Genomic DNA, 27,727 nt, shown 5'->3' on the forward strand with positions numbered 1-27,727 from the left:
ATAGTTCTCATTTTTAATCAGCTTAAATCATCACGTTTTATTTTGTGCCACCATACTTACTCATGTAACTACTCATGTAACAGTCTTTAAATAGGGAAAACCTGGAAGTGTTTGGTGGTTTCTAAATTCCTGTTTGGATCCTAAGGAATGAATGGGGCTAGGCTAAATGCTAACACATTCACGATGCGCTGTACAAAGATTAAGTGCACGCATTGATAAAAGATAGGTATGTATTCATAGTCTAAGTTGAGGTAAGAACATAGTAAAAATTTGAAAAACGGTGGTGTTTTCCTTTAAGCTTTTAAAATATCCTGTATAGGTAGCTCACTAGATTTTGGAACAAAGCAATGTGGTAACCCATTCAGTTAAAGGTAATTTTCTAAGTGCCCTTGAGGAGTCCACACCCACCCCTCTTTAGATACTCGGGATAGTGATGCTCTGATGCACTTGGTTTATGATGTTCCCTTTTCTGTGCCCCCTTTTCAGCAGTTCTCTTGTGTCTCTCCTCGCCACTGAGGCAGAAATGCCTCGCATAGCTTTTACCACAGATGCAGCAGACAACTTCAAAGGGCTCTTCACCTTCTTTACACTTGTTTCTTATTTTCTAGGTCTTTCCTCTTGTCCTCCTCTCTCACCCATGGGACTCCCAAATAATTCTCTTTTTGTTTAGGCCCTTCTCTGGCCCGTGTAATGCACTGTTGGCACGGCCCAAAGCAGAGTGACCTTTCTGTTAACAATGACTGCCATTATAAAACTCCAGACTGACCTGTCTGGCACGAAAGTGTCCACATTCTTCTCTTGGGTTTAGTGTCTATCTGATTACTCATCGCTGAGAGAGAGAGGGACTGTTTACCGTCATTCTGTTTAGTGAAAAAGTTTATGATTCCAGTCACGTTTAGTTATATGGTAGAAGCCATTTTGAAAAAGTTGCAATATATTATATTTGTGAATCATCAGCTCCATGCTTTTTTTCTCCCTCTGGTAGACAAACTATCCTAAATGTTTCTGTTCCCATCTTAGGAATCTTGGAGAGCTGATAGATCGTTTTGTAGCAGATTTCCGGTCGCAGGGTCCCCCTAAATCGGGCACAGATGAGGGTGGTGCTGTGCTTCCCAGCTGCGCTGATCTGTTTGTGTACTACAAGAAGTGCATGGTCCAGTGTTCACAACTGAGCACCGGAGAACCCATGATCGCTCTGACCACCATCTTTCAAAAGTATCTGCGTGAATACGCCTGGAAGATCCTCTCTGGAAACCTACCCAAGTAAGTCGAGGCCTGCGGCGGGCCACCTGACTGTGTCTCACGTGGCTCTTTTCCTCTTCCTCCCTTGTTATGGTTGGATTTTTGATCCACCCAAAACGCTGGGGTTGTTAAAACTGTGGTGTTGCTGGAGAGGAGAGAGAGAGTGGTCGTCTCTGTATGAACATTTGTGAAGTTTCTCCGTGCCGCTCTTCAAAGGAAGAAAAATCCCCACCCGTCGCCTTGTGTAGTTTACTCAGTATTGTCTTTGGGAGTTTAAAAAAGGGGCTTTGTTTAGGAGAAGTTGTCTTGTGGTTTCCATGCACTCTTTAAACAGGGAGGGTGGTGGAGGGCCGCAGGGTGAGTCGGGGTGCTTTGGTAACCGTGTTTGTGTTCGTTTGCGTGCAGGACCAGCACAAATAGTGGTGGTCTGACCATCAGCAGCTTGCTTAAGGAGAAAGAAGGCTCAGAAGTGGCTAAGTTCACCACAGAGGAGCTCTGCCTCATCTGCAGTATCCTCAGCACGGCTGAATACTGCCTGGCTACCACGCAACAGGTTCGCATGAAAGACGCACTCACATCTTACAAATCAATCTGTAAATGTATTCAGTGCTGCTAAATTTGTATGTTATGTCCACAGCTGGAGGAGAAACTTAAAGAGAAGGTGGACAAATCTCTAATTGAAAGAATCAACTTAACTGGGGAGATGGATACCTTTAGCACGTAAATACCAGTCGCACCTTTATCATGAACTAAAGGCTAAAACCTATTTACTGAAGTAAAAACTGGTCTGTTTGTTATTTTCCCATGACACTGTATGTTTGGCAGCGTTATCTCCAACAGTATCCAGCTCTTGGTTCAGGACCTGGATGCTGCGTGTGATCCAGCCCTCACAGCTATGAGCAAGGTAACCTTTAAAACTGCCCAGAAGAGGCACACATGATCCTATTAAACTGTCATGAAGCTCTAAGTGTTTGAGAATGTGTCTTTTAATATACATTGGCTTCAACCAGACTTTGAACTCGGTTTCGTTTGTATGTTTGTGCAGATGCCGTGGCAGAGTGTGGAACATGTGGGAGACCAAAGCCCTTATGTGACCTCTGTAATCATGCACATCAAACAAAACGTGCCCATCATCAGAGACAACCTGGCTTCCACACGCAAATACTTCACCCAGTTCTGCATTAAATTTACCAAGTCAGTATCTGTGCTACTAGCTCATCGGCATAAGGCAAATAGTTTGGTGTTTGATGTTTGTCGGGTGCGTTTCCAAGCAAGGTGGTGCTTTAAACAATTGATGAGGAGAAATAAATGATAAAATAATAAGGCTAATATTATGAAATATCTGATCAAATTTTATATGAAGGACATATTTTTCTAAAGTGATGCTGTGTAGTGTGAATGTGGGGTTGGGGGAAAAGTCTTTTGCTTGTGCCTTACATATGAATGTATTTAAATAAATGAGTTCACTATTTATTTTATCAAGTCATTGTGTACTATTATTATTTTTTTTTATTCAAACTCTTGCTGACTGTTTTTTTCATTCATTCATTTCAGCTCCTTCATTCCAAAGTTCATCAACCACCTGTTTAGGTGTAAGCCCATAAGCATGGTTGGAGCAGAGCAGGTACCTGGAGATTCATCTTGGTGGTCTTAAAGGGGCACTCCACTTTTTTACGCTCATTTTCCAGCTCCCCTAGAGTTAAACATGTGATTTTTACTGTTTTGGAATCCATTCAGCCAATCTCTGAGTCTGGTGGTACCACTTTTTAGCATAGCTTAGCATAATCCATTGAATCTGATTAGACCATTAGCATCGCACTCAAAAATGACAGAATGAAAGAGTTTCAATATTTTTTCTATTTAAAACTAAAACTTATAATTTTCTGTCGGTCTTGGTACACGATGTAACTATACGGAAGAGTCAAGTTTTAAATAGGAAAAATATTGAATATCTTTGGTCATTTTTGAGTGCAATGTTAATGGTCTAATCCGATTCAATGGATTATGCTAAGCTAAGCTAAAAGTGGTACCGCCAGACCCGGAGATCAGCTGAATGGATTCCAAAACTGTAACGATCGAATGTATAACTTTTTACACAAAAGTGGTTTGTTCCTTTAAGGACTTGCATGCCTATTGATAATTTTGTATGAAATATGCAATGTATTAATATATGTCCTTTTTTGTTGTCCCAAATAGCTTTTACTGGACACTCATTCACTTAAGACAGTTTTGCTAGACCTCCCTTCCATCGGCTCTCAGGTGGTCCGTAAAGCCCCGGCAAGTTACACCAAGATAGTGGTTAAGGGAATGACTCGGGCAGAGATGATCCTCAAGGTGGGAACCTCATGTGCATTCAGGGCCTTAAATGTCAGAGAATTTTCTCGGATTATATTTTAACCAGGTTTGCCTGTTGAGAAGTTCAATACAGGAAAGTCTTTAATGATCATCTGCTCATAAAGCTTTGCATGGTCCAGCGCTCGGTTGGAGTTATTTACCGAGCTGTGTGCGTCTGGTTTAATGAGCGTTCTCCCAGAGACAGGAAGTGTTCACATGCCTTGGCTGTCCTGCCTGAAGCCCTAGCAGAGTAATGCTGCTTACATGGAAACCACACTTTAATATTCCCTGCAAACAGCTTTATATATGCATTTAGAATTGTGACATATGTGTTGCTTTAAATTAAACTTTCTCAATAAATCCCAAATTTTAAGACCACATACAGGCTAGTTGGAGAGAACTGAGAATCTGAGTATGTCTACATGCAACTTTTATGAGAGAAAATCCTGTTTAATGATATGTCCCCTTTAATGTGATGACTGGACGGATACTAAGCAGTAAGGAATGTAGAAGACAATGGCGTGTGCCTTTGTGAATCTTCCTCTCCCTGATCTCCAGACCCACCTTATTCTCCCTGACCCTTGTCTCCAGCCCTACCCATGCTTCACAGGCTTTTATTAGCCTCTCCAGGGCTTTCCTGCTCCTGGTCTTTAACTGCCTGGAATTCTTCTGTAATCCCCCTAATGTTTAACCAGGGATCAGTTCTAATTGTGCAAGATCATGCAAGGACCATTTACAACAAGAGAAAACACAATAGGAAAACAGGGGCCAGTCAGTAACACCTCATGACCTGATTTATGGAGCACGTTGAGCAATGCAGTCTTATTAGTTAAGGTGATACAATCTTTCATGCATTTTACACTACGTGGACTCTCAAAATAGGCATTTGTTGATCTTTTCACAAATACATCAGCTAAATATTACGAGACATTGGACATGTAGAGCTCAGATGCAAAAGCCACTAAACGGCGTCAAAATAGATATTGATATTGACTGAATACGTTCTGCACATTTTATACATTCATCAAATACTTTCATTTAAATCTGCTTAACCCTAAGGCCAAAGAGAAATAATGGTTTGTTGGCAGAATCTGTTAAGCCCCACAACAATTTTTCAGCAAATTCTTCTAAGTGGACAGAAGTTTAAACTTATTCCTCAAATTCAGTAAACTTATAACGTATTCCCTTAGTATGCCCTAAGGCAGTGGTTCTCAAACTGTGGGCCACCGCAAGATGGTGCCAGGGGGGCCCAAGTTTTGTCATTTTATGAAATAAATTAATTTATCATGAATTTTGTTTGATGAAACCTTAAAAAAAAGGCTACTAGCCAGCAGCACTACTTGGTATAATTTAATATGTTTTGTTTAATATAAATGTTATGTTTTAGAACACATTTGTCATAAATTTTCTTTGTGGGGGGCCGCGAAGGAATGCACTGTACACAAGGGTGGGGCACGCATTGAAAAAGTTTGAAAACCACTGCCTTAAGGGAATACTTCTGGGCAAAAAGCGCCACCTGGTAGATAATAGTGGAAATACGGATTGTCGGAAAAACTGCTCGTTGGCAGGGAAGCGTTTGCTCTTGGCGGGAAAAGAGTAACAGATGCCGTATAATGTATTGTGATGTTATAGTTGAGATGTACGCCCCAACATTAAATTACAAATTGAATTAAGTACAATGTTGTTACAAAGTTGGGACTGCTGAGTTAGCGCTATGCTAGTTAATGCTTTATGTTTGTGTTTAGGCTGAAGTTTTACTATTGACGTTACAGTTACGTTTTGCAGGTCCATACTAAAAAAAACAGGAACTTACCACTCAGAAACGTCCATTAACAATTTCCAAACAACACAGAGCTACTGAAAGGAGCTGCTCTGAGAAACAGCCAATCAGAGCAGAGCCCAACATTATTATTCATGACCCTTTCAAAAAAGGTAATAATAGACGATTTCATTCTAGGGACAAATCCCAGGGTTGTAAATGGACATGTTAAAACATTTCTGAAAATTTTTGGCACTTAATAAAGCCACATACTACAGTATGTATGTATCAGAGAACAGATTTAATATATAATTTCAATGCATTCTTTGCACCTTTAAAGTGAAATTACCAAAACTAAACATAAGAGCCTGAAAAAATGCTAATTTACGAAACAACAAAACATGTCAGACGCACTTAGAGGGTTTTGCATCTTAATGCAGTATGAGCGTATGGCCAATGACCTAAAATGCATGTTTACATGCATTGCCTGTTTTCGGACAGTTGAAGGGCTGCATAACATGAACCCGGCTTTGATCTTGACCTGCATATATGGGGTCTTCAAAATCTGGTTAGCATTTAATGTTTCTAGGGCTTCAGGTGCCTCAAAGGTAATTACTTCCATCTATATCAGCAGTTCTTGGTAAAGCAGTTCAAAGACAAATCAGCTATATTTCAACGTGTTCTTTTGCTTCAGCATCATTTACATCATTATTTATTTAGGAGACAATTTTGTCCAAATCAACTTAAAAAATGAGGAGGGAATTAACATTTCGTCAAGTGTTCTGATTATTGGTATATTATTTTTGGTAGTATTCATAGCATGAACAAAAGCATAGTCGTTTGCGACCTCAGTCCCGCTGTGTCATCGCTTTTTCTCAATGCTTGATGAGTTACATCAGTGAATAGCAAGTTTATGGTCGAAATGTGACCTTCATTGCTGGTGGCTGATTGGTTGTCCACATGATGCTCGTTACAGGGTAAACACGGAGCGTAATTTGTTAAAGATGGCTGTATTTTTGCCGGGAATGGATTCCTGCCCATCTATGGCCCAAACCTCAGAGAGATGTGAAGCTGGAAGAGGTAGTGCTAGCCAAGCATGCTGCTGCCTGTGAGACGTGGCTGTTTTCCACACTCTCTTAAACCCCCAACCCCCATTGTGGCTCTTTTTTGGAAATGAACGGAAAGACAGACTTTCTTCCCCTTATATATCCCTCTGTCTCCCTCTCTCTATATATTTTCTCTTTCTCATTTATGAGGTAACTGCAACAAGCCTCTTCAAGGTTTTTCTTTGGACTGTCTCCAGGACAGTCGCTAAATAAATCAGTCTGTGGTAAGGAAGGAACGTTCAGAATTCAAGACGATCCGAAGTGTTCCACGTCCATCTTCATTTTAGCCTTTGCATATCATGGCTCTTTATAAGCATAGTGAGAAAACAGGAAAGGTTAATGAGTATTGTATGAAGAGATGCCGTTTAGGTTGACTCTTAATTTCCCAACCGTATCTGTCAACCATGTGTTCCTCTGCCTTGTGTTACAAATCTAAATAGTCACAATTCTCCCACCCTTGGAGCGAAACAAAATTGATTCACAGCGCAGGCCTGTAGCCCATTTAACCTCTTTTTACTGCTCAATCGAGACTCTCTTATTATAGACCCGAAAAATTACCGGTGAGGCTAATTCAGATTCATTCAAGCCTGGCGTAATTGCCCTGTTAAATGTGAGCCTTAAATAGACACTTCAAGTTTTGGTCTTAGTTTATGGTGCGTTCCACAGTGGGACTCATTTGGGAATGTTTTGATGTTCAGAGAGCCCAATTATAGATTATCAAAACTTATTTCACTTCACCTCTCAGGTGGTCATGGCCCCTCATGAGCCGTCAGTGGTCTTCGTGGACAACTACATCAAGCTCCTTGCTGACAGCAATCCTGAGACTTTCCAGAAGATTTTAGATATGAAGGTGAGCCTGGTTTACATTTTCTTGACGTTTGGAGTTTTCAGAGAATTTAGCCAATTTTTCTAATTATGCTCTTCTCTAAAATATGGAATGGACTAAATAATGCTTTCATGTGGAGACAAAGTTTGCGAGAATGGAGTGAATTGTTCTTTTGAATAGGTTATTTTCAAGGAATTGGTTAAATTAGTTCAGTATGATTGAACCAAATCACTAAAAATGTTTAAATCCTCCAGGGATCACAGACAGCGTGTGATGGGGATTGTGGGTACCTTAATAAAAGTAGCTGCAATCGAAATCACCTACGCCAAATTTAAAAAAAGTGATGATAAAAATACTAGACATCTATGAACTAGGTGCCTCTTTAAGAGATGTAGGTACCAAGAAATGTATTCTTCTTGATTTACTTGTTAAACAACTCATAAGTTAATTATGGTTGCAGATGTTTTGATTATGTCATTGGTCAAAGTGAAAACATGGCGGATGTAATATGTCCGAATGCACTCACACATACTATATAATTACTATATACACTCACATAAAGGATTATTAGGAACATCTGTTCAATTTTTCATTACTGCAATTATCTAATCAACCAATCACATGGCAGATGCTTCAATGCATTTAGGAGTGTTCCTGGTCAAGACAATCTCCTGAACTCCAAACTGAATGTCAGAATGGGAAAGAAAGGTGATTAAGGTAATTTTGAGCATGGCATTGTTGGTGCCAGACGGGCCGGTCTGACTATTTCACAATCTGCTCAGTTACTGGGATTTTCACGCACAACCATTTCTAGGGTTTGAAAAGAATGGTGTGAAAAGGAAAAAACATCCAGTATGCGGCAGTCCTGTGGGCGAAAATGCCTTGTTGATGCTATAGGTCAGAGGAGAATGGGCCGACTGATTTAACAGAAGAGCAACTTTGACTGAAATAACCACTCGTTACAACCGAGGTATGCAGCAAAGCATTTGTGAAGCCACAACACGCACAACCTTGAGGCGGATGGACTACAAGAGCAGAAGACCCCACCGGGTACCACTCATCTCCACTACAAATAGGAAAAAGAGGCTATAATTTGCTTACCAAAATTGGACAGTTGAAGACTGGAAAAATGTTGCCTGGTCTGATGAGTCTCGAAAAAGTCAGAATTTGGCATAAACAGAATAAGAACATGGATCATGCCTTGTGACCACTGTTCAGGCTGGTGGTGGTGGTGCAATGGTGTGGAGGATGTTTTCTTGGCACACTTTAGGCCCCTTTGTGCCAATTGGGCATGGTTTAAATGCCACAGCCTACCTGAGCATTGTTTCTGACCATGTCCATCCCTTTATGACCACCATGTACCCATCCTCTGATGGCTACTTCCAGCAGGATAATGCATCATGTCACAAAGCTCGAATCATTTCAAATTGGTTTCTTGAACATGACAATGAGTTCACTGTACTAAAATGGCCCCCACAGTGACCAGATCTCAACCCAAAAGAGCATCTTTGGGATGTGGTGGAACGGGAGCTTCGTGCCCTGGATGTGCATCCCACAAATCTCCATTAACTCCAAGATGCTATCCTATCAATATGGGCCAACATTTCTAAAGAATGCGTTCAGCACCTTGTTGAATCAATGCCTTGTAGAATTAAGGCAGTTCTGAAGGCGAAAGGGGGTAAAACACAGTATTAGTATGGTGTTCCTAATAATCCTTTAGGTGATTGTAGAACATACAGTTTTAATAATAAAACAGTTGGCAATTCATCTAATTCAGAACATACTGTCACAATATGCGATTTAGGACGCAGCACATATCTAATCTCTCTACTTTTATGTAAAGGGTCTGAAACGGAGCGAGCAGAGTACTATGTTGGAGCTTTTCAGACAGAGGTTGCCCACTCCTCCTTCAGGACCGGATGGTGGTTCATCAATGTCTTTCAGTGCCCCAACCCCTGAACAAGAATCCTCACGCATCCGCAGACTGGAAAAGCTCATCAAAAATAGAATTCAATGAATCAGCGTGAGCCTTATTCACTTCAGTTTACACACCCTTCTGCATTTCTGCTAAACATCAAGGTGTGAGAAAATGTGTACACTTTAATGCTAAACATGAAAATAATGTGTAAATATTACTATCACCTGTTTGTATTTATGTTCTCTTACTGATGATCAGTGTTTAGTTTGGAGGTATACATTTTTATGAAGTGAGTGACTGTGAGCCTTCAATGCATTAAGATATTTCCTATAACTGCAGCATATTGGTGGCATGAATGAGTGATTATGGCTTTCTCTGCTCCATTTTACAACACTAAAAGCTATGCCTTTCACAGTGTATGTCAATAACTTTGTTTTATGTTTGCACTTGAAGCAAATACAAAGGACAGGGTGGGCCGGATAAATAACCTGCTGGTTCTCTAGCACAAAGTCTTCTGGAGAGGGATTTCCAAACATTAAAAAGTGATTTAAAACCAACGTTGTGTAATTGTCCACTCACTATGTGCGAAATGGGAGTTCACATATTACAAGGTCTCCAGGTTAAGTCTTGGGGACTTCACAACAAGGAGCTTGGGATTTCCTGTCTCCCGCTAAAATGACAAACCAGTTGTTTTGGCTTTTAAAATACTTTCCCAGGTTTGCGTCAAAAGAAGTAATGTGGTAGATGTTGTAACTCTGCAGGAGCTGTAAAAAAAGAAATATTTACCAGTCGCACTTTCCTGAATATTCTCTGCTAACAATAACTGTAGTTCATTGGAAAATATTGAAATGCATAAGATGATGATTCATTTTTATTTCTTTGTAAGTCATCTCCTGTTCAGCTGTTTGTTTTGTCATAAGTGTTTGGCTAATTTATTATATAGCATATAATAACATATTTCAATGGATATTGGAATCTTTATACGGTCGTTTTATGGTTTTGTTCTTATAAGTTTGTCCTTGATCATTATTGCTCTGCACTTGTTTTTGTATTTGTTAACAGACCTCACCTGCTGTGCTTTTCACAGCCAGAACATTGAATGAATGTATGATTTATATGTTGAGAATGGGTTAATAAGATTGCAATTATATTAAAGGGATAGTTCACCCAAATATAAAAACTGTCATCATTCACTACTAACCCTCAAGTTGTCTCAAAGTTTTTGTTCTGCTGAACACATAGGTAGATATTTTAATGAATGTTTGTTTGAAGAAAAACCTAGGAGGAAAAAACATGGAAGTCAGTGGTGCTCCAAAACTGGTTACGAGGAATTGCTAAAAAATAAATCTTCCTTTGTGATCAGCAGAACAAATCTCAGGTTTTGAGGGTGAGTAATGATGACAGTATATTCATTTTTGGGTGAACTATCACTAACAATAAGTTTGATGATTAATGTGTTCAACTGCTTTTAATGCAAACATTCCTGCCTTATGTTAATATAAAAGTAACTTTTTTTAAAACCACTGCAAAAACAAATTCTTGTCAATAAATGTCTGACAACTATTTTGTTGGTTATTTCAGGTATTTGATAAAGATGAAATACATGAAAAATGTATTATATATAGAAGTTTTGCTCATTGTTTGTTCATATTAATGTTAAAGGCGGGGTGCATGAATCTGGACCTTCTTTTGATAGACCCGCCCCACACATACGCAACCCAGGCAACGATGTTGGTTAGTAGACACGCACCTTACTGCTGATTGGCTACAAGTGTGTTTTGGTACTCGGCCCGCCTCCCTTCTCCAAAGTGTTATTCAAAAATCATGCACCCCGCCTTTAACATTATTGTAGTGTTATGCTGCGTTCCAGGCAGGTTTTTGAGCCCGTGAATTACTACTTCAAAACCATGACTCTGAACTGGGAGTATGCGTTCCAGGCAGCCTGTAACCCATGTTTTTACAACCTTCTACCTGTGAAAGTGCACTGGAACGGGAGTCAAACCCGTGACTTCCCACCCGTGAACTGATACTAGATCGATGTACTCCCAGTTCAGAGTCGTGAGTCGTGGTTTTGAAGTCGTGATTTACGGGGGTTGCAGGTTGCCTGGAACGCAGCATTACCATTTAGTTTTACTGACTTTCCACTCAAACTGATTTGGGACATTAAGTCCCCCATTCAAAATAGCCAATATTTTATTAAAATCACAATAAAATAGAAGTAGAAAAAAAAAGAGAAAAAAGGTAGGGTGGGACTTTTGTCTATTGAAAATTGATTGCATGGTTGGAAGTTGGGTCATTGCTATTTGCTAATCGCTGCAATCTTTTCCTGAGCCCCATCCTCTCGCAGTTCCTCGTGATTTGAAGAGAGATCATTTCGAGGAGGGGAGAATTTTTTTCATTAAAGATTATGGGTACTTTAATTTTTTTAAAATAATGAAGCTCACAGATAAGTAATTTGTAAAAATACCACAATATTAAAAAAAAAAGTTTTTAATAACATTTTTATTGTGACTTTAAAGCCGACTTAAAAATAGCAATTAGTTTACTTCTTAACCCTTTTTTATTAAATGCTTAGAAAGTAATAACACAATCATCATTGTCAGCCTGGAATCTTTTTATTTATTTAGGAACAAGAAAATTGCATACATATAAGAGGATCACAATGTACTTATTATTACATTCAAAATATCTACCAATGGATCAAATCAAAGGAAGAATAAAAAATAAATAAACAACAACATGGGGATATTTTATAATAAATCAATAAAATAAAATATTTAAAAAAAGGTATACATATATATAATCAATAAGTTGATCAACAAGTCCTCCACACAGTTGATTTTTATAATACAAAAAATATCCTTACCAGATAACCATTTTTTTATTTTGTGAGTTTAAATATCAAGTATTCCACATCAATCCAAAAAGAGTAAATATACATTGATGAAATAAATGTTTTATACATTATACTTCAAAAAATAAAAGTAACCATGTCTTTAAAGAATTTTGAGACTACTTGTTTCACTGGATAAATGTAATGAACCAATTTATAAGCAATTTCCTAACCTTATTGGTGAGCGTCAGCCTGGAGTCTGATGAGAAGCTGAAGTGCAAAAGTGATGTCATAAAAATCATCAATCAGTATTTGGCGTAAGTGAGCGGCTGTAAGTTTTGAATGGTTTGCTTTGAACACACTGGTTATATTCTTAACACCACCAACCAACATACAAAAAGTCCAAAAACTAACATACTGGGACTGTAATTATATGTTTGATTTTAAACGTGTTTGACACTTGAAAGGGAGGGGCTTGTGGTTCTCTCTAATTGGTCCTCCAATCAGCAGTGAGAGGCAGTTTGGTAGGCGTTCCCCTACGTGCGGTTGCTTGTAAAACAATGAACGACTTTGAGAGTGAACAGTTGTGAATGCAAGTAGGCTGGCAAGTGTTGAGACCCACATTCCTTCTCCGATGACTGAAAACGCTGAAATGTGAAGTAAAGGTGATTTCCTCTTCTTTTCATAAACTTATTTGAACTTGAAGACAACGATCACACTCAGCAGCTTCTTCAGGTCTGCATTTCAAAGTCTCGAGGAGGAAACGGGAGCGCCACGACACGGATTATCCACACAGCACCTCACAGCTGTTTTGCTTTATACAAAATATTTGGATCACTTTTGGACCTCAAGATTTGTACATTATTACATTTTATTAGATACATTTGTGTGTGGAACGTGCATCAAGTTTGTCGTGCGTTTTTTGTGGAGCGACTTTAAAAAGCAATGGTGGGGAGGCTTAACTTACAGCATGTGTCTGATGACGATCCGCTGGATATGAATTTCAAAGCTGATCGGCCTCTTGACAGTCCGGACTCTGGTTTGCCTCCGAGCCCGAGTCCAAGTGTTTGGTTACTGCAGGGCACCGGGACTGTCACCCCTATTACTGAGGATGAAAGCAGAGAGTCAGCTGTGGTATGTGAAAATCTTTAATGCTATTTATTCAAACACTGATGCATCTTTTTAACTATAACTGTGGTCTGTCCTTGTTTTGGGAATACATTTATGCCTTAACTGTATATATTGCAGGTTCCTGTTAAATTGCATGCATTGTCCTATGGAGAGGGCATTGAACTAGATCTTCTTCCATCAAAAGAAATAAGGTGATATTTTACTCTGCCACATGATTTAAGTGTTTCGCTTTTGGTCATGGGTTATTTATTAACATGTTACATGTGTTGTTAAACAGATATACATCATCAGTGCGTTATGACTCAGATCGACACTTCATCCAGGATGTGACCCTGCAACCCAGAGGTCTGGGGTTGGAGATGTGCAGCCAGACAATTTTGGCCCTGCCTCAAAGCACCTGGAGACATTACAAGACCCAGCTCGAGTTTCAGCCCCGTCAGAGGGTGCAACGCTACCAAAGCACCACTATTGTGTACCCCAAACACACCCGGACCTTCTACACCACCCAGCTCAACTATGATGGGCACAAGCTGGCCAAGCGCTTCTTTTCTGCTGTAGAGCTGCAGGCGTCTGACTGCAAGGCTGGTCTTTGAAAGACAGACGGGTATTTGTGCCTGACATTACGCCCATATGTACCAATTATAAACCACCGCCTGCATTCATTGTGAGTCCCAGGAGACAAAAAAGGAAACTTGGACTTAAATTGTTGCCAGTTGGAAAGGGGTTCCCAAGAAAGACTTGCATTTTTTTTAAAGGGTTTTTTTAAGGTTGAAGAAAGTAAGCAACTGTGTTGCTTTTGTTTTTAAGAGCGGCATGCAGAGGTTTTCATGGTTTGCTTCATCAATGCTCTGTTGTGGTATAACGTGGTTAATTGAATGGTTTTTAATTGTATGTACTAGTGTGGTTGGTTATTTAATGGTTAGATGTTTCTGATATTCTGTGCTGATTTTGGACCATCACTGCTTTGAAAGGTTAGATTTATTTCTCACACATAGTTTGTCACAGAGGGATGTGGGGAAAGTAGACCCCTTCATTAATTCAGTTATAGAATAATAAAGCATATTTGGGTTTAGTTACGAAGGTGGAGCTTTAATACAATTTTTTTTTTTCACAAATGACATGCTTGTATTTCACTGAGACCTACAGTATATGAAAGAGTTCACATGTATTTTTCTTAACAGACAGGGTATTTGGGTATGTTTGCACAAGGGTAATGGGTATATCCATGTAGAAATATTTGAATCATTAACTCCATCTGAACCTAACCTTATCTGCATATTTTTACTACTGTAAGTCTTCTTTTGGACATATTTATGCTTTTCTTTACTTGGTTTTAGGAAGTTGTAAAGATTTCATCGTTATCATTTACTTGTGAAGGAAAACTAAATAGTTGGGTTTGCATTAGAAATGAACCCAATACTGCAGACTGAGGTTTTGTAGACCAGTATTTGAAATAAATTATAATGTAAATAACTTTCAAACAGCACTTCAGTCTAAATGTCTGTTTATCAGTGGGACTTTTATTCTACTATTTATTTCCTGTTGGTTTTTATTTGTTATTAATTTTTCATCTGCGCAGTCATTGGTAGAGAGGCATAATCATTGCAACTGTTTTTGTAGTTGTGGTGTTGTTTTAATAATTTTAAAACAATATAGAATAATTATTTAAATTATTTTATATTGTTTTAATTATTCTCACTGCGATTCTTTTAAGACAGCAAGTAACTGTTAAAATGAAATAAATTCATTTTAAAGTGATTGGATTTAAAGTGTTGGATTTATTTTTAGTGTGCATTGAGTTTAATGTTTGCGTCTTTGTAAACAGTCATGTACGCTTTTAAGGTGTTGAACCAAATGAACTACAAACTTTCATTGTTCTCGAGCGCCCCTCAGAGGTGTAAGTGAATACTGTCTGAGATCACGGATAATAAAAAAATATTCTACTGAGCCAGCACTACCACACACCCACAAGAAACTTGTTCTTGGATCTGACTGAGTGATTATTGGGTTTGGCTACAGATAAGACATTTTAGCATTTATTTTTTGGTGCGCTTAAGATGCTCCTACAACAGATACAAGCTATCTAAAATGTACGTCATTGTCAATTGGACTCGTCTTTATTCTTCTGTCATCGTAAAATTGTTGTAGTAGAATAAATGAATTTGTTAAATTAATTATAATTTGTGAAAATTTAAGTTTAATTTACAATTATATTGTTCAGTTTAATTCAAATTTATTTCAAGGGCGCTTTCACAATTTAACATTGTTGCAATATAGCTTTACAGATTTAAAACATAGTAGAGACGTAAGAAATTTTTTTTTTTAAACTATGAAAATTTTAAAATGTATAGAATACTATTTAAAACTTTATTGCAATATGTACATGATATTCCTAATTTTAAATATGTACAATTTGTGTAAATGGGAATATAAAGTTGAAAAAAAAGGTAAAAATAGGCGGGTCTTTGGTGAGCATCAGCCAATCGAATACATCATAGTTAAGACGTTAAAGGGGGCGGAGCATCGCTGTGTTATGTTCGAGCATGTCGTACGAAATATTACGAATGCATTAAAGGGTGCTGTAAACAGCTGATAAAACTACGGGCGTGTTTATGATATGAACACGACGGCAGCATTTTCCGAATTATTGGCATGAAGATAAGAATGAGTTGAAAGGTTCTGGTGGTGAGTTTCGTTTCGAAATGGATGCGTCTGGATCACAGCAGCAGCAGCAGCAGCAGCAGCAGCTCGATGATGATTGGGATGATTTCAGTGACTCAGAACTTCTTGACATTTCAACCGAGCTACAAAGCATCGGTAAACATTGTGTTATTTTCATTGTTTGGTTTTTGTCAACAGAATTCAGCGGAAGTTGTGTGTGCTTGTTGTGTTTATTTATGTACTTCCTGACACAATATAGCATGTAAGATGTTGTATGTCTTCAGACTCTCAACAGGCCCTTGTTGACAAAACTGATGGTAAACAATCCATGGTGGGTTTTGACAGCCCATGTGAGTCTTCCACATCAATGCACGAGTAAGTCCTTTAGGCAAAAGTTGTGGTGTCCAGACATACCATGCACAACTGTTCAATGAGACATTTATAAATGTCTCATTGAACAGTTGTGCATGGTATGTCTGGACACCACAACTTTTGCCAGTGCCACAATTTATAAATGTCTTTTGTCACATACTTTGGTGTTTTCTAGCTGTACTAAAGAGTCTTCAGGGCATCAAACTGGTGATGTGAGGGGTTTAAAGAGAAAGAGTCTTCATGAAGACAGCTTGAATCCAATGCAACGCTTCTCAAAACGACATCTAAGTGTGACCCTCCTCTGTGACCAGTCATGGTGTGAGATGAAGACCGTATACAATATTTTGAAGCCACATGTAAAGAGAAAAGAAATGCAATGTGCTGAGGTCCAGATGGGAATAGACATTCATTTGTCAAGAGGTAGATTAATAAACTGTTTTTTTTATTTAATGGTGCATATTGCAACATAATATATGTGTGTATATTCAGTAATCCACAATTCATGCCATTCTACTCCTCAGAACTTGAGATACAGGATGTTATCCATGTAGATATCCGGACCAGAGAAGATGCAGAAGCTCTCAAACTTCTCAACATGTTAAACATGATTCCACTATTAGAAACAGGTGTGTTGATCGAGTATGAAAAACATTTTGGTTTCTTAACATAAGCTATAAACATTCACAAACATGCATTTGTAATTATTTTTGTCCTGTTTTGCTTGTCAGGAAAATGTGTGCGAGAGTTCCCTGTGTTTGGTGTGCAGGAAGGTGTCTTTATAATGGGGGTCATTGATGAGCTGATGTATAACCAGAAGGGGGAGCTCGTCCTAAATGAGCTTAAAACTCGCAAACAGCATTCCATGCCTAGCTCAGCACAAGATAAAGTCAACTGCTTTCAGGTGAGTTATTTATAGGTTGGATTTATTTATTTTCTCTTTAACATTTATGTGGTCATCTGATCACAACACCCATGTGTTTGGTACTTTCAAAGCAACATGCATAACGGTAGTAGCTTCTAAAACAGCTCCACGTCTTAACTAGATGTTAGATTTCTTTTATTCAGAAACCATTGTTTGGTAATGAGGGTCATTGCATTAGATTTGTCTTTACTAATATTAAAACAGTCCTCATACCTTTGGGTATACATTGTATCCAAAAAGGTGCATTTATGTTCTTTATACATATATATTAATGCGTATGAATGCATATTTGTTATTCAGGTTGCCCTGTATAAATTACTATTCGATGGATTGGTCAGAGGAGAAGTAAAGAAAGACCACATTCTAGATCACCTTAAACTACGTTCACACCAGGTGCTCGGAGCAGGGGTCCAGGCCCATGCTAAAAAGATTGGGTATCACGTGGCTACTTTTGAGGATGCGGTGGATGCCTTTTTATTAACTATGACATGCTGTGATCTTCCATGCATTGATTTGCTTCAGCTGGAATACTATCATCAAGGTTCTAAGGGATCCATCGGAATCAGAGTCGTTCCTTTTGACGAAGCCCAACTGCGGGTGGATCTAAAGGGTTATCTGGAATACTGGACAGGCCAGAGGGAACCCAAAGGAGTCGACATAGAGGATGCCTGGAAATGTAGATCCTGCCTTTATGAGCAGACCTGTGATTGGGTAAAGAATAGATTACAAATATCTAATCAAAAAGCAGCTGGGGTTAACTGATGTTCTTGATTGATTTTTATTAGGGGTGCACCGATAAATGCCGATATACACTAATAATGCGTGGGCGATAACTATTCTAAAACGCACAGCTGATATTATTCACAGCTATTTCATCTACTATGGCTCTTGATCAGTAAGTCTTATTGATCTGAAATCACTGTTAGTTTGAGTCGTTTATAACATGCGTTTGAGAAAGCAACACTCGCCAATCATAATCATCATAATCATACATATTCTTTATTATCATGAAAATACCTGAAAAAGTTTGAAGAACAGCAATATAAATATATCCTTGAGCCATTTCCTAGGGCTGCGTGTGTATGGTTCTTCGTCTACAGTGCATATTATTGAGTTTCTGCACGAGAGCGCCCTCTGGCTTTTGGATGTAGCGGCATTTCACCGTTGAGAAGCATAGCAAGGATCATCAGCTGATATATCGGTGCTCCCCTAATTTTTATATTTTTATGTGTGATATATTAGCATTGTAAAGTTTTATATATTTTTATATTATGAAATGTTGGTTAGACCAAAACCAGGTTAAAAGTTTTCTTCATAATTGCATACACAATTATGATCCAGTCTGTGAAAGCGCAGGTATAAAGACATTTTTTGTGATTACTGTTTTCTACATCATGTAAAGAACATTTTGTTAAAATATAACCTTGATATATTTAATATTGACTGAGCAAGGTCATGTCACACACTGAATTTAAAGTGAATTTAATGACTAAAATCAACTTTAATACTCAGTAAAATTACATTGAGCCTGAATTTTACAGACAGACAGGGTCATAATTTTAATACACTACCTGTGTAGGCTACTTCGCTAATAGGAAGTCTTATAATCGTTTAAAAATGATGTACATTATAATATTTGTCCATAAGACGGCGCTATTGAGCCACATTTGGCTCGTGGCTTAATATGCTAACCAGTATAATAAATATAAAGAGACAATATCAGCGTTGCTCTTTCTTAAAACTATTTCAAACATGAATTACTGAAATTAAATCATAAAAGTTATAATGTTTAGCCAAGGCTGTAAATGACACGTTTTGATTTGCTGATATTCCATTATGATTAGCTTGTGTTGATATACAGAGTCAAAAACCATATCCTGTTTATTTGGGCTTTTACATTTAATCTGGAGTATGGGCACAGACCTCTTAAACATGTTCTTGTTATCAGTATGGTACAGTGTGGGACTATGACACATCTGGCATTTAAAAGAGACCACACACTCCCTCAGGGTCCTTCCCATCTGACGTCATATCACACACACATACAAATACAGCTTACTTAGTTCTGCAATGCACAAATGTTTAAACTTCTAATACTGCTAGATAGAGTTATCCCTTATGTATGCAAATGTGTTTCTGTGGTGTAAGAGGCATGTTTATTTCAATAATGAATTAACATGATGGAAATTTTCTTTTTCTTATTGCTCACCTCATAATCAAGTTAACTTCACTGTAAAAAACTGCTGTAATGTTTTCCCCCATATTCATGCATCATAAACCAGTGAGGCTGAAGGCAGACTGTTATTAGATTGTAAAGGTCTGCACCGGTCTGCGGGTCGATAAGGGCTGTCCACTGTATTTGCTCATTGTTGCATTAAAGCGTGCCATCTTAACAGCATGACCGTACAAACCTGCAATCCAGTCCGTCTGATGATGTCGCTCAGGCGCTAATGATCCTCATTCAAGGCTCTTAAAAGCACTCCCACACAGCCGGTAAAATGCTACAGCACTTAACTTCAGCATCTGCAAACTTTCACCTCTAAGATAGAGTGGCCATGCAATAGTAATGTGCCTTATGCTTTGTTTGTCTTGCTCGCTTGTTTCCAAATTCAGTTCCTCTTTGCCCTGATCAATAGACGCACAGTAAAGGGGCCCTGCACAGTGGTTGCATTAAGGTGCAAACATTAAGTTAAAAGCCCTTGTTCTTTACCTTTCAGGTGAGGAAACGGGTGAAATTGTGTGTAAACTTATAGGAAGATTGTGTGAGGAAACAAAGCACGAAAGCCAGTGCAAATAATAATACGTTGTTTCAACATTGTCTTTGGAATCATTTTCAAATGGAAATATTAATAAATGTCATTACTTTAGACAACATTGGTAGGTAATTCATTCTTGCATTATCACACGCAGTTCAATCTCACAAAAACATGTCCAGGTTACATTTTACTCCTTAAGTCGTGAGAATTTTTTTGCATTTTTATGACAAATAAGCATGTAACCTTTCTATGAGATTTTTGGATTATGCAAAACATACTGGGGCGGTTTCCTGGACAGGGCTTATCCTAGTCCCAGACTAAAATGCATTTTTGGCCTGCCTTTATTTAAAAACACCTTATACTGACATATCTTATTCAGTGCCATTATTTTGTCTCAAGTTGCACGCCAGTATTGTTTTTGTAAGGTTTGATTCTAAAAGCTATTTAAATGGCCAAATATAGCCAAGGCCTAGTGCTGGATTAATCTAAAGCCTTTCCACGAAACAACCCCACTTTAATGAAAAGCTTTTTCATATTACTTTCAACTGTTATATAAGTAATGTCACAATAATGCAAAAAAAGGTTTAAAGGATTTTTCCATTTTCTTAAAAAAATATCCAGAAAATTTACGTACCCCAATGTCTTTTAAAATGTTGATGTCTTTCTTGGTCAGTCGAGATGAAATTACATCTTTTAAGAAAAACATTCCAGGATTTTTCTCACATATATTAGACCCCAACAGTATACATTTTTAAATAAAGTTTAAAATAGCGTTTTCAATGCAGATTCAAAAGGCTCTAAACAATCCCAACTAAGGCATAATGGTCTTATTTAGCAAAATTATTTTGATTTTTGGCTAGACACTTTTAAACCACAACTACTCGTCTTGCACCAGCTGTGTGAGGCGCCACCGCAACCCCTGTAAATGCACCATGACATCATATGATACGCATGATGTATGCGAAACTACCACCCCACTATTTACAAGTGTGGCAAAAGAGGACTGTTCCGATGTTATTCTTGTTATTCCATGTTATTTTTGTTTTTGTTTAAAATGGTCTGCAAATGTGCGTTTCACATAGTGACCCGTGACCTTTCGACGTGAGTATGCAATTACGTGAGATCGCTCTGGCGCGTCACGCATGGTGACGAGAAGTTGTGATTTAAAAGTGCATATTTTTCTTTTTCTTTCCAAGAATGACAATCATTTTGCAAGATAAGACCCTTATGCTTCGTTTGAATTCGTTTAGAGCCCTTTGAAGCTATGTTGAAACTGCAATTTTAAACTGAATTTAAACAGTAAACTGTCCGATAAAGTCTATTATATTGTAAAAAATTCTGGAATGTTTTCTCAAAAAAACGTAATTTCTTCTCAACTGAACAAAGAAAGACATCAACATTTTGGATGGCATTGGGGTAAGTAAATTATAATGATTTTTTTAAGATATTGTAAAAAGTATGACATGGGCATGTTCTTAAAGGGACCATGGCATGAAAATCTGCCTTTTTCCATGTTTAAGTGCTATAATTGGGTCCCCAGTCTTCTACCAACTTAGAAAATGTGAAACAGATCAACCCAGTAACTTAGTTTTGGTAAACCATTCTCTACAAGCATGTAAAAAAAATAGGTCATTGAAATTTGGCTTTCTTTATGATGTCATAAGGAGACCTATTACAATAATACCGTCCATTAATCTGCACTATCCAACCATGGCACAGCCATTTAGTGCAGAGAGAAAGAGAGATAATTGACAGCACAAACCACCATCATTGTGATCAGTGTTTGAATTTTTGTCCCTCTCTGCTATTATAGTTTAACAGTATGGCGGAATGATATGGATGCCTCCTTGGACTTACCTGTAAGTAAAGAGAAGAAATTCTAAGCTTACAAAGAAAAGTCAGATCACTGGCAGAGGTTATTTGAGACCAACGAGGACATATTTATGAATAAAGACATTGATTTTGATTAATAAAACACTTAAAATCCTACTTACTGTCCCTTTAAAGGACACACCCAAAACAGCACATTTGCTCACACCTACAAAGTTTCAATTTTAACATGCTACAAAAAATGATCTATATGGTATTTGAGATAAAACTTCACATGTGTACTCTGTGGAAACCAAAGATTTTTTTTATATCTTAAAAAAGTCTTGTGACACGTCCCCTTTAAGTTTTATCTGTAAACAAAGTTCACTACACCATCTTTTTTCTTACATTGCCAGAAATATGGTGATAAATGGTCCCTAGCCGTGGGACCATTTTTGACTATTTTTTTCTGACAGTGTAAGGAACTGCTGGTTTGTACAAAATAAAAAAAATTGGCTAAATGATAAATAAACATTATAAGGTACAAGCGACAGCGTTGCTGCAAGAGTGTAACTGATCTAGCATGGGTCTCCACCCTTTCCATTGTGGTCTGGAACAAATGGGCCCCTTTACCAAACCGAAGCAAAACAGAAGAAAGTTCTTCAACACTACCACCAGCTGTCAACAACCCTAATATCAGTGTCATCATCAGTCAAAAAGTCTCAAGCTCTGACTCTTTAATCCCATGGATCTCTGCTACACTGCGGCTGGACTCAGAGTTCTGGAATGTGCCGTGATCTCAGAGGCCCACTCCATACTGGGAGGTAGGATCCAATAACACTGACGTCATCGGGTTTTTTTTTTTTGATAGCAAAGTATTGGTCTGTGTTTGGAAATGTGTGCACCTCTACAGCTACAGAGTGTTATGTGATGATTCAAGTGTAGCTATGGAATATGAAGTCTGTGCAAACCAAACCATTTCTCATCTTTTAACAATTATGTGATTTTATTGTGAACTAAAGCAACAGCTTCAAAACCAAATAACTGCAGCAATACCAAGTTGTCACAGATAATCTCAACAGAGCCAAGCATTGCGAAACTGCTGTGGTAATACATTATCTTTATCATTCATAACCTTTAATCAAGCCACAGGCCAGTTGAAGTTAAAATATAGTTATTCAACCTTTAAAAAAATACAAATGTCTGTATTAGATACATAAGACATGATAACGCATATACCTAAATATAAAATGAAGACAAAAGTGTTCAGTCAAACTTAGAAAATCCATAAGTCTAACATCATACGTTTACAAATGCTACTTTTCTTATGAAGTTAAAAGACCCAAATGCATAGCTTTGTTCAATGCATTGACGTAATTTCCACTGAAACAGGAAGATGCCGTGTGATATATTGAGTAGCTCCTTCTCCTTTTTAAATAGGCCTAGCCAATAGCACATGCTGTACCTTATAATAATAGCCTACCTCAAAGCCCATCTGTTGAGAAGATGAAGTGCAGAATTATGTGTAAAAATTATTTATCAGTATTAGCATAAATGCATTTATTGTTACTTTGAGAAAGGTTAAAACGACACCTGCAATAAAAATCTCCACTATCCTACCCATTCATGGACATGTAGTTATCTAAGATGAGCTTTAAATGCATTCATGTCATTTGATATGCCCTTTATAATGTGTCCGGATATAAACAATGGCCTAATTCACTATTTCACAGTTTTTGGCAGAAGGCAAGAGCCATTACTGGCATTAAGGTTCATGCAAGAGCTCTTTAAACACTGCAGATTTGATTGTGTGCACATGTTGTAGAGTAATTTTTCTCCCTTTCTGTAAAGTGAAAAGCAAAGGGGAGTTATCACTTTTTTTGTATGGTGCTATAAGGGAGAGAGAGTGCAGCCTGTAGAAAAACAGCAGCCTGCTTTGAAGCATCTTTTTGCTAATGTAAAATATAACTGAATTAAGTCCAATTTAAACAGCGTAGGAAGCAATAACAGAGAAAAGAGCAGATTGTGTGTGTTTTGGTAAGAGAAAGCAAGTGAATATGCACACATTAGTGCACACATGTGTGCGTGCTGATGCAAGCTTATGTGCTTCAAAGTGATTCATTGAGCTGTTCAGAATGCGCTTGGTTAATGAAATGGCAGTTGACAGTGACCTGCTGGGCAGAAAGCCATGTAACACGGCCTTATCTCAGTCATACATACACACTACAGAAAGACGTACAGCGTAGCTCATTAAGTAGGTCACTCACTGCAGAATATGATAAAAGAGCCAGGACAGAACCGTAATATTAAAAATTTAAGTCACCTTATGAACAGCTTATCTCTCATTTAAAGAGCAAAAATACATTTATATTTGCTATTAGTGCGATGTTTAGCAATATTATTGTACAATTCTTCTTTTAGCAGTGGCAAGTGCAATTTACCCTGAGGTCAACGCACACACACACACACACACACACACACACACACACACACACACACACACACACACACACGCATATATTTTTTGGCATTTGCATATTCCCACAAGATAAGAAGATATGAATTAATTTGCTATATTTAGCATGCTGTTTGTATAGCGATCCACATGCTCTGTCAATTCAACAAATTTGGCATTTCATGTAACAACGGTAGAAAAAACATATGAAGCCAGCCAAAACCCTGCTTCTGACATGTTTTCTTGTAAATAATGTTTTTTTTAATCAGGCTCTTATGTTTGGGTTCAGTAATTTCCCTTTAATGGCAATAAAAAGGTTATTAGTCTTGAAATGTTTTATTTTCACAAATGTCTCTTATTTGGTCATTTATTAACAAATTTTATTGTCTTTCGCTGCAAAACATAGTAACCAATTTAAAATCACTATAAGATGTAACTTGAAACATTGCAAATAATTAAAGGATTAGTCTAATTTCTTAAAAAAATCCAGATAATTTACTCACCACCATATCATCCAAAATGTTGATGTCGAGAAGAAATTATGTTTTTTGAGGAAAACATTCCAGGAGTTTTCTCATTTTAATGGACTTTAATGGACCCCAACACTTAACAGTTTTAATGCAGTTTTAAATTGCCGTTTCAAAGGACTCTAAATGATCCCAAATGAGGCATAAGGGTCTTTTCTAGCGAAATGATTGTCATTTTTGGCAAGAAAAAAAATGCACTTTTAAAGCACAACTTCTACCTCACGTAATACGTCATCACGTCAAGAGGTCATGGATGACTTATGCGAAACTACCCCCCAGTGTTTACAAGTGTAGAGAAAGAGGACCGTTCCGATGTTGTTGTATTTCGAATGATACTAATTAATGTCTTTGTATCAATTTATTGTTTAAAATGGTCTGCAAATGTGCGTTTCATATATGTAACATGTGACCTTTCGACGTCATTGCGCATTTACGTGAGGTCGCGCTGGCTCGTCACACAGCCGGAGGAAAAAGAGAAGTTGTGGTTTAAAAGTGCATTTTTAAAATCGTTTAGAGTCCTTTGAAACTGCAATTTTAAACTGCATTAAAACTGTTAAGTGTTGGGGTCCATTAAAGTCCATTAAAATAAAAAATCCTGAAATGTTTTCCTCAAAAAACATAATTTCTTCTCGACATCAACATTTTGGATGACATGGTGGTAAGTAAATTATCTGGATTTTTTTAAGAAAGTGGACTAATCCTTTAAAGTCAAAGTTTAAAAATAAAGAAACGTAACCATTCATTAGGGACCAAGGCCGGGATTAGGCACATTTGAAGCGAAGGTATTTGATACAAGAGCATTCGGTCAATATCATCATTTTGACAGAGGTTGAGTAAGGGGATTTTGCATCTGAGTTTCACAAATACTCTTCATTAAAGATACAGATCACGGATAAATTTCTATAGCACTTAACAGTAAAGGGGGGAAAAACGTCTCAGTCAAGTACAAGAGCCAAGTATGCAGACCTTTCAAACACCATAAAGATGGCCATTATTTCCCAGTGAAATAGTGTTTGTGTCTTTCAAAGACAACAATGTTTCTGGGAATGCTAATGAATTTCAGTGAAATGATTGAGTGCAAAGGTTTATATACGGTAAGCAATTTAATGGGTAACGCATTTGCCCCTGCCCATGCATGCAGGCACTCTTGTGGCCCTTGGGTCATGTCCCCAGTTTCTTTTCTGTTGGCCTATACGGAATAATAAAGGAGGCAAAAACAATTCCCAGTAACCATCTGCATATAAACATTAACACCTCATCTAAGGTTGTTGGGAAGTGTCTGCATATAGAGACTCATATGCAGTTTTATAGTCTTTCTATAGTGCATTAGGCGCTGCTTTCCATCCCATTATAACAGCATGAGTCCGTGGCAGCAGCCAGCACTTATGCAATTACTGCCATGATCGAATGCACTATCTTGCTCCATAGTGCCCTCTGAGTGGAAGAAAGCAAGCTATCTAGCTATCATCTGTCTAGCAGCAAAAAATACCATATCAGTAATCACACATAATGTTCCATTCAGCTGTGATTAAAACAAAAAGACCCGTTTATCTCTCATCATGTGGTAGTACATGTGGATGAGTGTGCACGTAGCATGTCTCTGTCAAAGCAGCCTTTGTCTGTCACCCTATCCTGAAGGGTATAGGGGTTGCTATTTATTCCCTGAGCATCAGGAATATACAGGAAGTAAGAGAAGCAGATGGTGTTCGGTGCTAATGAGCTCTGTTACAGAATTCACCTGTTAGTATCTCAGCTCTGATTAGTGGGATCGGGCAGATGGTATTAGTGGCCTGGTGAGAGTTGTTTAACATCAGTACTATGATGTCATAGATGTGTCCTATTTTATATTTAGATGGCCATGCAAAGTTTCCCATAACAACTCTTAGCGGAAGGTGGTGTTTGTGTGTATGGGGTTCGTTACATATGTGAGGGCCAGATTTTTTTAAGCATGTCAAATGTAGCGAAACAAATATGTAACCATATCTGTGAACTCAGAGGGAAAGTCTTATAATCAAATTATTTGAAGCATTAAAGTTTGCTTCAGTCTTTAAGATGACATTACTCAGACAACACAAAAAAATAGGGTTATTTTCACAGAATATTCTTTACAATCTGTAGGATGATTTTATGTGGGACTTTTTTTAGATTTCCTCTAACATTGTGTAGCAATATTTATGTCACTGTTTGTGTAAGAATCATAATAATATAAGAGGCTCACTGTGTCACACCTTCAGGTAGACAAGCATATTACGCAGACAAAGGATTTTGTCTCAGATAGGGAGAGTGAGATTAGGATGTACTGTACTGGAAATCTAAGCGTGTTGTGCTTCACGTATGCAGTGTTGTACGTGTTGTATACATGGGGATGTCTTCGTTGAGGGTATTTTTAGAAATCCACTTCACTGTCAAATGAGGGAATAGAATATTTGAAGTGACGTCAGTTTCTTGGTAGAAAGGCCAGGGAGATGAATGTAGTGATTATTCTTTTGGCAGGCACCATGCCGTTTAACGTAAGTCCTGTAGCTTCCTTCCTACAACACTGGGAAACTACTGAACTTTGATAGTCTGTTAAATCAAGTTAAAAGCTTTTCTCCTCAATATAACTGCGGTCTGAGATAAACTGAGATCTTCTGTAGTCTTGGATTGTATATCAGCACACACTACACAGAGTGAATATTCTTTAAAGCAGAAACAAAATATAATTTTCCTGGTTGAAATCGATGTACCAGCAAATGTGAATTGAACTAGTTGCAGAATAAACAGCTAGGCCTTAGCTAAGCATGTAAACTGAACTGTTACAATGAAACTATTTAAAGATAAAAATTATTAAGTAATTTTTAAGCCAATGAAAAGGTTATTTGTCTGTAATTGAAATGCCTTTTTACAAATGTCACTTTAGCGATTTTATTCTTAATTAACAAACTTGACTGTCATCAGCTGCAAAAAAGTGCACGCAAGGTTTTTTTTTAGCAAAAAACTCTACTTCTGAATAAAATCCACTTCTTTGGACAAGACATGCAAACACATTTGGCGGAGCTGTGGTCCACGTGATTGACTGGTTGTATTCACGAAGCGG

The 27,727-nt window shown here is 37.8% G+C and overlaps 3 protein-coding genes across 4 annotated transcripts in view; all 3 read left to right on the top strand.

Annotated features, from left to right (window-relative positions):
• vps53 (VPS53 subunit of GARP complex) overlaps positions 1-10,748 on the top strand; it is a 28,474-nt gene extending 17,726 nt beyond the window's left edge. For both annotated transcript variants that reach the window (XM_065281078.1, XM_065281079.1), the window contains exons 14-22: positions 1,021-1,263; positions 1,648-1,795; positions 1,880-1,962; positions 2,068-2,146; positions 2,288-2,436; positions 2,797-2,866; positions 3,439-3,576; positions 7,187-7,291; positions 9,111-10,748. In XM_065281078.1, the coding sequence (XP_065137150.1) occupies positions 1,021-1,263; positions 1,648-1,795; positions 1,880-1,962; positions 2,068-2,146; positions 2,288-2,436; positions 2,797-2,866; positions 3,439-3,576; positions 7,187-7,291; positions 9,111-9,284 (1,189 nt within the window). In that variant the 3' untranslated portion in view covers positions 9,285-10,748. The remainder of the gene's footprint in view (positions 1-1,020; positions 1,264-1,647; positions 1,796-1,879; positions 1,963-2,067; positions 2,147-2,287; positions 2,437-2,796; positions 2,867-3,438; positions 3,577-7,186; positions 7,292-9,110) is intronic.
• A 1,825-nt stretch (positions 10,749-12,573) lies between these two features.
• Positions 12,574-14,256, top strand: rflnb (refilin B). Its single transcript, XM_065281080.1, has 3 exons — positions 12,574-13,152; positions 13,267-13,340; positions 13,427-14,256. The coding sequence occupies exons 1-3, from the start codon at positions 12,964-12,966 to the stop codon at positions 13,740-13,742; spliced, it is 579 nt and encodes a 192-aa protein (XP_065137152.1). The 5' UTR covers positions 12,574-12,963; the 3' UTR covers positions 13,743-14,256.
• Positions 14,257-15,668: 1,412 nt separating this feature from the next.
• On the top strand, positions 15,669-19,942 carry exo5 (exonuclease 5). Its single transcript, XM_065281081.2, has 6 exons — positions 15,669-15,966; positions 16,095-16,185; positions 16,358-16,602; positions 16,704-16,808; positions 16,911-17,083; positions 17,405-19,942. Exons 1-6 carry the CDS (start codon positions 15,852-15,854, stop codon positions 17,864-17,866), a joined length of 1,191 nt encoding a protein of 396 aa, XP_065137153.1. The 5' UTR covers positions 15,669-15,851; the 3' UTR covers positions 17,867-19,942.
• The last annotated feature ends 7,785 nt before the right edge of the window (positions 19,943-27,727 follow it).

This window comes from Paramisgurnus dabryanus, chromosome 8 (genome assembly GCF_030506205.2).
Source record: "Paramisgurnus dabryanus chromosome 8, PD_genome_1.1, whole genome shotgun sequence".
NCBI classification, from domain to species: Eukaryota; Metazoa; Chordata; class Actinopteri; order Cypriniformes; family Cobitidae; genus Paramisgurnus; species Paramisgurnus dabryanus.